We start from the raw sequence: 13047 nt of genomic DNA, 5'->3' as shown, positions 1-13047 counted from the left end.
AGTGTAGTTCTCCACAAGTAACAAGCCTCCAGCATAATCAGTATCAGAGGGGTAATCGTGTTAGTCTGGATCTGTAAAAGCAGCAAAGAGTCCTGTGGCACCTTATAGACTAACAGACGTATTGGAGCATGAGCTTTCGTGGGTGAATACCCACTTCTTCACCCACGAAAGCTCATGCTCCAATACGTCTGTTAGTCTATAAGGTGCCACAGGACTCTTTGCAGCATAATCAGTGATGCTCATGCTGTACATAGCACATATATGAACAACAAAAGATATCATTTATTTTAAAATCTAACTTAAAGTTACAGCAGCAATTGTTGGTTTAATCCATATTGTATAGTAATGATACACTTTACTGCTATAGCTTTGTGCAATCATGTCGTCTTAGGAAAGGAACCTTTATTGGCCTGTGGAAAGTTCTTGAATGTCTCTGGAAATGTTAAAGAATAGCAACACAACTGATGTATGGTTTTTTAGATTAGTTTTATTAATCTATTTATTTATTTATTAGTAGTTGCATGATGCCCTTGTTTCCAGGATCCACATTGTTCACTCCTTTGTAATAACTAGAATCTTTATAACACTCTCCAGATGTTGATGAGTGCTCAAAGCAACCGACAATCTGTGGCAGCAATGCAGTCTGTAATAACCAGCCAGGAACTTTCCGATGTGAGTGTGTTGATGGCTATCGGTTTTCAGATGATGGACGGACTTGTGTGGGTGAGTTTAGTTCCAGATTTTCTTAAATCATGTACTAGCAGGTTTTGGGCAATGTGGACCGTTACATAGAGCACAGACGTGGGAGTCAGGTTTCATGGGTTCTGTTTCTGATTCTGCCACTGTCTTGCTGTTACTTTGGGAAAGTCACTTAAAGGTGACCTTCAAAGAATTTTTATAACATTAGGTGTGTGTCCTGTTTTCACAGTTTAAAGAGCTTTTTAGTACACACTGCTTTTTCCTTGTGAAGGTACACTGTAATCAAGCCACCTCTCAATCATCTTTTTGATAAGCTAAACAGATTGAGCTCTCTAAGTCACTAGAAGGCATTTTCTCTAGCCCTTGAATAATTTTTGTCTCTTTCCTACAACCTTTCCAATTTTTAAACATACTCTTTAAAATATGGACAGCAGAACTGTATGCAGTATTCCAGTATCAGACTCACCAATGCTGTATACAAAAATAAAATCTCCTTCCACTACCCTGTTTATACATCCAAGGATTGCAGTAGACTTCAAAAAAGCAGACTTTAACAACTCAGAACTAGTAGGAAAGGTCCCATAGAAAGAAAATCTAAGAGAAAAAGGGATTCAGGAGAGCAAGCAGTTTCTCAAGAAGACAGTATTAAAGGCACAACGGCAAACTATCCCAATGCAAAGAAAAAATAATAAATAAAAAAGAGGCCATTATGGATGCATTAGGATCTCTTGAATGACCTGAAAGTCAAAGAGAATCCTACCCAAAAAATGGAAACATGGACAAATTGTGAAGGATGAGTACAAAAGAATAGCACAAGCATGTAGGGACAAAATCTGAAAGACTAAGGCACTAAATGAATTACACCTAGCAAGGGACATAACAGGCAATAAAAAGAGGCTTATAGAGCCCTGTACATCAGGAGCAATAGAAAGATGAAGGAAAATGTAGGTCCACTATGTAGCAGGGAAGGAGAGTGCATAACAAATGATATTAAGAAGGCTGAGGTGTTTAATGCTTAATTTACGTTTAAAAAAAATTGAGAACAGAGACTTAACATTAATATTAACAAGTAGGAAGGAACACAAGCCAGCATAGGGAAAGAACAGGTGAAAGAATATTTAGATAAACTAGATGTATTCAATTTAGCAGGGCCTGATGAAATTCACCCTAGGGTACATAAGGAATTAGCTGAAGCAATCTCAGAACCATGAGTGATTTATTATCAAAGATTTATGGAGGATGGGTGAGGTCCCAGAGGACTGGAAAAGGACAAAAATAGAACCTGCGTTTAAAAAAGGGAACAAAGAGGACCTGGCAAGTTATAGACCAGTTAACTTAACTTTTTGATACCTGGAAAGATATTGGAACAAATAATTAAATAATAAATTTTGTAAGCACCAAAAGGATAATAAGGTGATTAAATAAATAAATTTGTCAGGAACAAATCATGCCAAACCAACCTAGTTACCTTCTTTGACAGGTTTACTGGTCTAGTGGATGTGGGGGAAGCCATCAACATGATTTAACATGATTTAGTAAAGCTTTTAATGTCCCAAATGACATTCTCCTAAGCAAATGAGGGAAATGTGGTATAAATGAGATTACTATAAAATGGGTGCACACAGCAGCGTATTATTGCCTAGGCCGACAAGGCCTAGGTCTAGGCCGGCAAATTTGCAGGGGCGGCAAATTTATAATAGCAGCATTTTTGTAATCGCGGCATCAGTGACGCCGCGATTCTACCAATCATAGCGCGTATTGAAACCACCAATGACAGTGTGACGCCATTTAGTAAACATACTTACGAGAATCCTAAACATTAATAATATGATCGGAAGGAAGAAATTAAGTGATTCTCAGTTAAAAAAAAATACTATACAAAAGAAAGAAAGGGAAAATGAAATGACAGCAAAAATGCGCAAAATAGGTTCCTTTGTTGTATCAGTTAGTGCCGACAGAAAAGACAGTGAGACAGAAAAAATAGTTGAAAGTAGTAGTAAAGTAAAAAGTGAAAATATTGGTGTTGATATTGAAAATATTGATGTTTAATAAGTTCATATGGGGTCGGGGTGACAAAATCATTAATCCGCCACTGGGTGCACAACTATACTCAGAGTAGTTGTCAATGTTTCACTGTCACTCTAGAAGGACATCTAGTGGGGTCTTGCAGGGGTCAGTCCTGCATCCAGTACTAGTCAATATTTTCATTAATGATTTGGATAATGGAATAGAGAATGTGCTTATAAAATTTGCAGGTGACACCAAGCTGGGAGGGGTTGCAAGCACTTTGGAGGACAGGCTTAGAAATCAAAACCACCTTGACAAATTGGAGAATTGGTCTGAAATCAACAAGATGACATTCAGTAAAGAAAAGTTCAAAGTACTACACTTGCCAAGGAAAAATCAAATGCAGAAAATGGGGGATAGCTATGTAGGCAGTACAGTAGAAAAGGATCTGGAGGATGTAGTGGATCACAGACTGAATATGAGTAAGGCCTTTTGTTTTCAATTTTTATTTTTTAAATTTCCAGGTTTTATCAGGTTTGATTAAAAAAAATTAAAAACAGGAGAAAATTTATAAAAAAACTAAAATGAAGGGCAGGGGGAGGCAAGGAACGGAGGAGTGCCTGGTTGGGAGTGTCCTCTGCGTGTCCATGTTAAATGTAATCAGTTCATGATCACTGGTCCCTAGCAACCACCAACTACTAGTCCAATGAATAATTCATCTTTATCCATCATGATGAGGTCCAAAACAGAGCTACCACATGTTGGATGCAGTATCTTTTTATGTTAGAAAATTATCATCTATGACTTTTAGAAAGACTGATGCTTTACTAGTACAATTCTCAGCTAAATTTTCTTGAAGGCTGAATATAAATCTAAACAAACGTGATTTTAAAATTGGCTGTCTTCAGATCTCAGCTCTTTCATACTTGCCTGTTACTTTCAGCTGTGGATTCCAAATGTAATTGGCGTTCATAGTTGTAAAGGGGGAAAATTTAAAATGAACAGTTACTAACATGCCATCTGATTTCACAATGTCTTCAAATTTAAGGCAGGTCAGTCTTAACTCCAGTTTTAAACTGTCCCATGGTGTTGCTCCCACTTCTGAGCATATGCTGACAAACTTTTTGCTTGATGTTTCTGAGAGCTGGACTGCATTGTTGGGGTCCTGAAGTGAGCTGGCTGCAGCAGGGTTGCCCGAACAGGAGGGGCCAGGGGGCCATGGTCCCTCTCACTTTTTACCTGCTGTAAGGGCGAGCGACCCTGGGGTGGGGGGAAATGGGTGGAGAGGAGCGAGCGGGGGTCGGGGGTGGGGGGAGAAGAGGCAGCGCCAGAGTGGGGCCTCAGGGGAACGGGTGGTGCAAGGGCAGGGCTAGGGGAAAAGGGGCGGCACGGGGGATGGGGCCATGGTTCGGGCGCCGTCAGCCCCCCAACTTTTATGGACCTTCTCCTGCTCCTGGACTGCAGTCCATGTGGGGAGCATGGAATAGGGAGTCCACATTCTTTGAGTAGGACCCAAATACCAATGTTCAAGAGGCCCACCTTTTACCCTTGTATTATGCCATTTATGAAACTACATTTCAACACTGTTGGAAATTCCTTCTGACTTGAGACTAGAAAAGACAATTCTTCCACACCTTTTCTTCCAAAAAGGAATCTACAGGTGGAAAGATGGAGAATTCAGCTTTTTTGCTCTCTTATATTTTAGTCCAGATAAGGGTCTGTCTTCAGCTTGGTGTCATTCTATGTAACTCTCAGATTTATCATTTGGGTAATATAATGTGCTGTTTAGAACCAGTCCCTACTAATGCTTTTGTGGATCAGTGCTGTGTGTAGGTTGGGAGTCTTGACGTTCCTATTGTAACTGCAGAGCATTGGAGGGGAGGAAACCATGCTAAATCCCTGCTTAAAAAGAAATCTAAGCCTCTAGGGTTTTGAGGAAATTTTATTGTTAGCTGTGTAATGTCAGGTGGCCTCTGAAAGCTTTAAATAAGTAACTTTATTGGCTCTGCCAAGTAACTTTTTATTAAATATTTCCTTTCTTACATATTTGGTTGTTTCAACATCTGCTTGGTGGAAACCTGAATTTAAGAATATATAGTCAGGCGTTTCCTACTCTGGGCAAGTACAGGCTCACACAATTTTTTTTTCCTTACTCCCTCTCAGGCTTTTGCATTTACAGAAGTTCAACTTTTATAGTAGCTGGCTAAGTCTGAGGGTGCTTGTACAGAATGCGTGTTTAAAGTGAATTTCTTTGTGCGCAGATTAATTTCCCATGTGGAATTTTCATCCTGTTTAATATTATATAGATTCTTTAAGGGGTTGGATGCCTTGCCCTGGAGAAATTTAAAAACCCCAGGAGTTTAAAAATCAAAAGACACACTGAAAAAGAAATCATGCAACTTGTATAAAAATGTATGACACTCTTTTTGGACAGTCTTGTGAATATTGAATGATTTTAAAGGGAAAGTGTGCCACCCCGTTCGCACCTCCTTTTGTGTGTGCCCCTTCAGTTTGAAAATTCACGTGAAAGACAGGGTAGGGTCAGGCAGTGGAAGAGTTAATACTGGATCCTGGAAGGGGAATTTGACTCTTACCCTATCTCAGGGTGGAGGAGGAGAGGGAAAGGTGTGGAAGGACAATTAATCTTTTCTTCCTTCTCCCCACTAGTCTCCCTTTTGTCACTTCAGCCTGAAACACTTTTTCCTTCCAGGCCCTGTTCTGCCAGCCCCCATATAGACTGCGTCTACATTGCACACCAGTGCTGGCAGTGTGAGGGGTACATGTAGCTACATGCCACAGTGAAAAGCAAGCTGCCTCCACACTGCAGTGTGTAGCTTCCTCTGTCAGTGAAAGGCTTTGATGGGGGGAGGCAGCGGAGAAAGACTTCAGTAGCTCCCTAATGCCAGAGGCTTTCACTGTGATGAGGAAAGGCTCTGGAAGGAGGGATTTACTGAAACCTTTTCCCCCACTGCCCAAGACTTTTCCCTGTGGCAGAGGACAGCTCCTGCAGCTGGGAGGCAGGGAAGGCACTGCTTGGGCTGTAGAGAGCCATGTAGAATATATGCCTGGGGACATACACACAGGCTTCAGGCACATCTTTTAAGCAGTGCCTCACAGCCTATGCTGCTATTTGTACCCAGGCAAAGAGGGCTACCCAGGTGTGTACTCTACATATCACTGTAAGAAGTTTGTAATGCGGATGTACCTATAAAGTTCATCTTCGTGGCACTTCCGGTGACCAGCTCTGGCCAAATTCATCCCTGACATAATTCCATTGATCCCAAGTTTGGCCCTTTCTTTCTAGCAGAGGCATCGCAAAGATACACTCTGCAGTGTATAGGGCTGGAAGGAAAATGGAGAGTACTTCGCTGATGAAAACAAATCCAGTGGCTCTCTTCTTCCCTTCTCTCCAGGGATGGGGAGTCAGCACTCTGCAAATCTAAGCACCAGAGTGGGTGTCTGTTGCCTTCTTTTGTGCTTCTTCAACTTGCTCTCTCAAGGCAGTTCTCTTACTCAGCTTTAGCTCTTTCATAGTGCTTGTATTAAGTGCAAGTGGCATGAAACTCCCAAAATCTTGTGACCTATGAGCATGTCAAGGTTACTGGAGTTGTCTCCATTTGTATTGAATATTTAGGTTAGTTGCTGTGTAATATGTTTTTCCATTGACGATGAAGCTGTTAATATGGTGTTGGGCATAGGCTGTTGATCAGAAGCTGTTGATTCCATCAGAGGTGGAGAAAAGGATTGTAAATGGGTGCTGTGCTCAGATTGTGGGCTGCAGGTTAGGAGGGCTTTTTGGATATACATCCCAGAGTATAAAATAGGTGTGCGTGTGGCTTTTCTACCAGGGTTTTCCATGTGGAAAAGAAGAGATAGTGACTCTCATCATAGATCTTGCTGTGACAGCAGCTTTTGCTGTTAGTATTATAATCTACATCAGTGGTTCTCAAAGTCGGGCCGCTGCTTGTTCAGGGAAAGCCCCTGGCGGGCTAGGCCGGTTTGTTTACCTCCCGCTTCCGCAGGTTCGGCCAATCACGGCTCCCACTGGCCGCGGTTCGCCGCTCCAGGCCAATGGGGGCTGCGGGAAGCGGCACGGGCCGAGGGATGTGCTGGCCGCCCTTCCCGCAGCCCCCATTGGCCTGGAGCAGCAAACCGCGGCCAGTGGGAGCCACGATCGGCCGAACCTGTGGACGCGACAGGTAAACAAACCGGCCCGGCCCACCAGGGGCTTTCTCTGAACAAGCGGCGGACCGGCTTTGAGAACCACTGATCTACATGTCTGTACTGCTGAGAGAGAAGTAATCCAGACCTTGCTCTCCAGTCATCCTGTCCCTCCTAGAAAAGAGCCCATGAAGGGGTAGCTTTCGGTGAGCACTCATGCACCAGCAGTTAGAATGCTGCTGTGGCTGCACGTGTTGCAGATTCAAATATTTTTGGGGATTTCAACATTTATTTTAATTCTTTTTTGCCTCTTCCCCTTCTCTTAGACACAACAAGTGGGAGTTGGGAGTTCTGGAGAGTGATAGAAGTAGTGTTGGGCATGGAATAGCCGTTGTTACTGTAGGAAATGTGATAGCAGACACAGCTGTAAGTAGATTGTCTGATAGCTGCTGCAGTTAGCCAAAACTTCTCCCCATTAATCTACAAATGTATTTGGCTCCTACTGAGTCACAGCTCCCATCTGTTGCCAAGTTACAACTATCCTGGGGTAGTTTAGTGGGATACTGAATTATTCCCAGTGTGTTCGACTGATAGTTCAGCCAACATGTTGATAGGCCTATACAAGGTTATTTTCCTGACATTTTGTCAACCACTACTTGATTAATTACAAAAAGGAAAAATCTTTTGGATGCTAGGATTTGTGTGTGTGACTTCTCTGTTGCATAGTACAATACATTTTTGGCCCAAACCTGCAAGGTGCTGAGTAGAATGAAGCCCTTCATTTGTAAAATGGCCTTGTCCTGCGAGGTACATAGTGTAAGTAAGTACAGACAGATAAATAAAACAAAGGTTCCTTTGTAATTTATACCTTTGAAAAATTGCTTTTCTTTCTCTGACATGTATCTTTTGCTGCAGATTAAGTAGAGGGAAAATTAAATGTGTAAAATCTTGTTTTTAATTTTGTGTTTATCTAAACTTACAGCTGTTGAACATGTTATAAACCATTGTGCGATGGGCACACACAACTGTGATATTCCTCAGCGTGCCCAATGTGTGGATGTTGATGGCTCTTCTTACATCTGCACATGTCTAGATGGCTTCTCTGGAGATGGACGCTCCTGTGTAGGTGCGTAACGCCATTTATTTATTTAGAGCAGTTTTGCTGATTATTATATATGCTAGTGAGCCAGTTGATACCTGCCTTGGTTTGATTTTTAAATCACTTATTTTCGATTTTCAAATAGAAAGTGTCTTGGTTGATAGGTCTCCTGACAGACATAAATTCAACCCTTATATTTCCCCCCTCATTTGTAACCCAGGTTGATAAGTTGATAAGTAGCCTGGCTCTGATGGGAGAGTTGCAATAATTTTAAATAGTTATTAGTTTATGGTCACCTAAACAAAACAGGTCAGATCCTCAGTTGGTGTAAATCAATGTAGAGCAATGCCCGTTTATATCAGTTGAGGATGTGGCCCACCATGCCTGGCACACTGAATTTGTAATAGTAACATGCTTTTTTTCACATTGCTTGGACTACAGGGCAGTGGTGGCTTCCCATAATTGTATGCACTGGAACCTTTGCCAGCCAAATCCTAACCATTTTATAGGGTCCACCAATCTATAGATCTGTTGCTTCATAAATCCAGATTTTTTTTTTAATAATGTGGGTAGGTAACTGTGTTAGTAAACTGTCAACAATGCTTTTTCTTAGAATTTTCTGTATAAATTTTGCATGCTTTACCTCTAGAAAGCAAATCCTAACCTAGATATGGGGGTAAAACTTTCAAAAGCAACGAAGTGGCATAGGAGCTGAAGTTCCATTGAAAGTCAGTGGAATTTAGCATCCTAGGTGTTAGTCACTTTGAAAAATGAGACCTCCGCTCCTAAGCCACTTTGACACCTTAAAAGAATCCAAAACAAACAACTTAACTGTGATCTATAAGCTATTGTATATCATGAGAAATTATCTGGCCTGATCTTCTGTTTTACAGATGTAGATGAATGTCGTCAGAACCGCTGTCATCCAGATGCTATCTGCTACAACATTCCCGGGTCTTTCAGTTGCCAGTGTAAGGCAGGTTATCGTGGGGATGGTTTCCAGTGTGTGTTAGGAGGTAAAGTTTTACAGTTCTTCAATTTGGGATTAGAAATAAAGCTCAGGAATCAGAGGACAAACATTTAATCTATTTCGTCGCTAGAACAAACTCTCCTGTTTCTAGGGTCTTCATCTTTATTAACATTTCCCCCCTTAAATTGCACCAAGTTGGCAAATATAGCTATCAATCTGTCTTGTGCAAAAAAAAAAATATTAGTAGCCTTATTGTTTTAATGTAATATTTAATTTGTCCAAGCATTCTGAGACTCCCAAGTGTATTCAGAGCCAGATTTTCTAAAGGTCAAATAAATAGGGCTGTATGTAGTGGGTTGATACCATAATTGTGTATACACAAGGCCAATTAGGCATTTAACTGGCTATTTGGTCATACAAACCTAGCAATGGTGTTCAAATTCAGCATGCCATTGCATTCACACTTTAGTGTGCCATCTTTGTCTCCTAAGGTGTTGAAAATCAAGCCCTAATGTTAAATAGTGTCTTCACTTTTTCAAAGGAGCCCACCTCCATATTTTTCTGGGTTCCCCCTCTCCCCACCTCCTCATTGGTTGCATACTTAAAATTATGACCTTTCAAATAGGTCTTATAGGCTCTTGGTGTCTGGTCCCTCGTCCCTGTTTTCACTTGATTTAAAGTAGATATCTGTGGGAGTATTCATTGTATTATCTTTCAACTGATGCAGTGTGTTATGAAGGGGAAGGAGGAACACATGTTCACTCTTTTTGCAGTAAACAGGGCAAGATCTAAGTGATTCTAGTCCCTATTTAGGGAAGTCAGTGTTTTGACATAACGGTGGGTATAACCTGTTCTGAAAAGGGATCTGTCTGTCTGAACAAAACAAATCTACTCTCTTTTTTTGTTAGGGTAATAGCTCTCTATCCATTCTATTTTTCTTTAAAGTTATTTAACCGGATGTTTCGGCTACTAGAATTATTCCTGTCCTTATGAGGCATTTATGTGTAATTTGCAATACTTGTTTTCTTTCACATATGTCAAAATTAATACAGCTAATGAGGAAAAAAGAATTATTCCTGCCCAATGCCCTATGGGTATTAACAACTTTTATTCAGATGGGACAAGCTATCCAGTAGGTATATTAATATGTTGCACTGTTACTGCGTGGCTCTTAGGTTGCATAAGTGGAGGAAACAGGCATATGGGTTTCAGATTTGTTACTGTAACTGGTATCGCATTAATTCTATAAATAGTTTGTCACATTTCATTTAAATTACATTATAAACCTTTTCAGACATTTTACAATAAAAATGCTGCATATGGAGAGTAGTTACTAGAAAATGGCAGTTCCGATAAAATAAGAACTGACCCAAACACGAACCCAAAATTTGCCAAACTTTTCTTAAGATTTGAAATTGTAGACAACTTTTTTTCCCTCATCTCTTCTCTTCACATTCCAAACAGAAGTGTTGAAATGACTATGAGAACCATTCTTCCTGTTCTTGGGTCTAGAACTTGAGCTTGTGTAAATCCATGTAGCTCCACTGGCTTTGTTTAGTCTACACCAGTTTATACTACTGGACAATCTGGCCCAAAACGTTGAACATGACAGACCCAAGAGTTTCAGATGAACATACTTGGGTAGTTAATCAAATTTCTAAGTCATTTGAAGCTTGCCTCTTATTAGTACTGCTTCTGAAACATTTTTGAAAGAATGGTTCTTTCTATTTATACATTTCTGTAGTACAGCACAAAGCAAAATGTCAAAATATTTATGCAATTGACAGAATATGATTTTTTAGAGCCCTCAACTTTTCAAAGCTTGCCCAAATGTGTACTTACATGACATACTATATTATGGCTGAAGCTTAATTTTTAGGGGGGTCTTCCCCCTATATTTCCTAGTTGCCCTAAAAGTCAAAACTTTAGAACTGAGTGCTTAATGTCTCATCACTAAGGCAAAAGAGGCATTTGCAGCACACTGGTAACAAGCTGTTGTGTGGTGGTGGTATTTTATGTTTGTGGATCATATTTATCTAACTCATCCTTAACAGCACATATGGTATGTCAAATCATCCAATATTTGTAGACTTTTCTGTACTAACTAGACTCACTGGAGCATATTGAAGCTAGATTTGCAGCATTAATTCTGAAGCTGTAGCTTTTGTCACCTTTTAAGCCAATGTTTCAGTATTCTTTTAACTTAGTTTTCATGCATGAATACCTATGTGTATAGATGGAAAGTTATATAGTGTTTCTCGCCTCATTAAGTATTTCTCACACTAACCTGAAGATGAGAACGGAGTTCTTGCCAGAGAAGGAACTTGTAGGTAATTTGAAACCAAATTGAAATTTAACGATTCTAAATTTTTCAGTGAGTCACAGATGTAGAAATATTGCTTTGACATCTGTTGCATCCCCTTTGTTACAGCAGAACCAATGGTTTAGTATATTGAAGCTGGCAAATTAATGTTATGCAGAAAGCCTAGTTTTAAGAATATATTGAATTTTGTCTGAATATATATATAATGACATGTTTTCACTGTTCAAAGTATAGTATTTACTGCATAAAACAAAGGTCTACTAAACCTTTAAGTTTAAATTTATTATGGTTAATACAAAGTGACTTTTAGTGTATAGTAGTAGCTTCATAATATTTTTACTGTTATGTAGGATGACTTATACTGTATTTCTTTATGGAATTTGCCTAAATGCTTTTAAAAATCTGGTCCCAAGTGCCTAGTACTCCAGCTGCACCTTAAATCTGCTGAGTTTAATACCCTATTTGTTTGGCTGGTCACCATAATTTTTTTTTAGTCCTGTACCTTACTTGACCTTCCACTTTCAAGGTAAAATATCTTGCTGTGTATGGATCTATCCTAAAACAGTGTTAGTTGTAATATAATAGCTAGTAGAGTTTTTAGTATCCAGTGTTTTTAGGGCTGAGAATCTACTAGGGTTCATTAAACTTTTTATGTGTCTGGTTTTTTTTTCTTATGACTTCTGCTATGAATTAGGGACATACCTAAACCACCAGCATCAAATTAGTTCAGTGCATAAAGTTTGATTACAAAAACTGCTTGGTAGGTAAGGAGCTTATCCTTTGCTGGTGAATTAAGTCTGATTGGAATACAGTAGAACTCTACTACTTCTCACTTCACTAAGGGCTGGTCTACATTAGGGGGAAGGATCAATCTAAGATACGCAACTTCAGCTACGAGAATAGCGTAGCTGAAGTCGACGTATCTTAGATCGATTTACCTCGCGTCCTCACGGCGCGGGATCGACGGCCGCGGCTCCCCCGTCGACTCCGCTTCCGCCTCTCGCTCTGGTGGAGTTCCAGAGTCGACGGGGAGCACGTTCGGGGATTGATTTATCGCGTCTAGACGAGACGTGATAAATTGATCCCCGATAGATCGATTACTACCCGCCGATCCGGCGGGTAGTGAAGATGTACCCTAAGCTGCAACACTGGTAATTCTCACAAAAAACTTGTGGTTACTCCACTCTTCAACAGAAGGGTAGTAGCAGATGCTATAGAGAGGCTTCATATCGCTAAAACTTAATTACTTTTATAAATATACTATGATATGTTTAATAGTTATGAAGCTTTATCAATAATTAAAACCAAAATATACTTGTTAAAAGTAGTTCAAGTACATTTTCTGATTTATTTTTATAACTGTGCTTTATTCACTTTATTGGCTGACTTTTAATATGTGGTGCTCCACAGTGGATCTCCCAGTTGGAGTATTTTAGTGAGGATCTACTGTATTCAAATTTACTATCTATCCAGGCTTTTTCCCTCCTATTTCTTCCATATCAAGGTGAGATCTCATTGACCTAAACTAATTCACTAATACACCTCTACCCTGATACAACGCTGTCCTCGGGAGCCAAAAAATCTTACCGCGTTATAGGTGAAACCGCGTTATATCGAACTTGCTTTGATCCACCGGAGTGCGCAGCCCCGCCCCCCCGGAGCACTGCTTTACCGTGTTATATCCGAATTCGTGTTATATCAGGTCGCGTTATATCGGGGTAGAGGTGTATCTCTCCAGGTAGCTATCAGCGTGGAGATTTTCATTCAATTAATTGCTCAGTCCTTGCT

The 13047-nt window shown here is 40.2% G+C and overlaps 1 protein-coding gene across 1 annotated transcript in view; it reads left to right on the top strand.

Moving 5' to 3' along the window:
- The window catches only part of NID1 (nidogen 1), an 80970-nt gene that overhangs the window by 35732 nt on the left and 32191 nt on the right, over nt 1-13047 (top strand). Inside the window, exons 10-12 of the mRNA XM_065401136.1 lie at nt 595-723; nt 7850-7993; nt 8860-8982. Coding sequence (XP_065257208.1) covers nt 595-723; nt 7850-7993; nt 8860-8982 — 396 coding nt within the window. The remainder of the gene's footprint in view (nt 1-594; nt 724-7849; nt 7994-8859; nt 8983-13047) is intronic.

The sequence above is a fragment of the Emys orbicularis genome, chromosome 3, assembly GCF_028017835.1.
Source record: "Emys orbicularis isolate rEmyOrb1 chromosome 3, rEmyOrb1.hap1, whole genome shotgun sequence".
NCBI lineage: Eukaryota > Metazoa > Chordata > Testudines > Emydidae > Emys > Emys orbicularis.
This window is presented reverse-complemented; position numbering and strand designations above follow the sequence as displayed.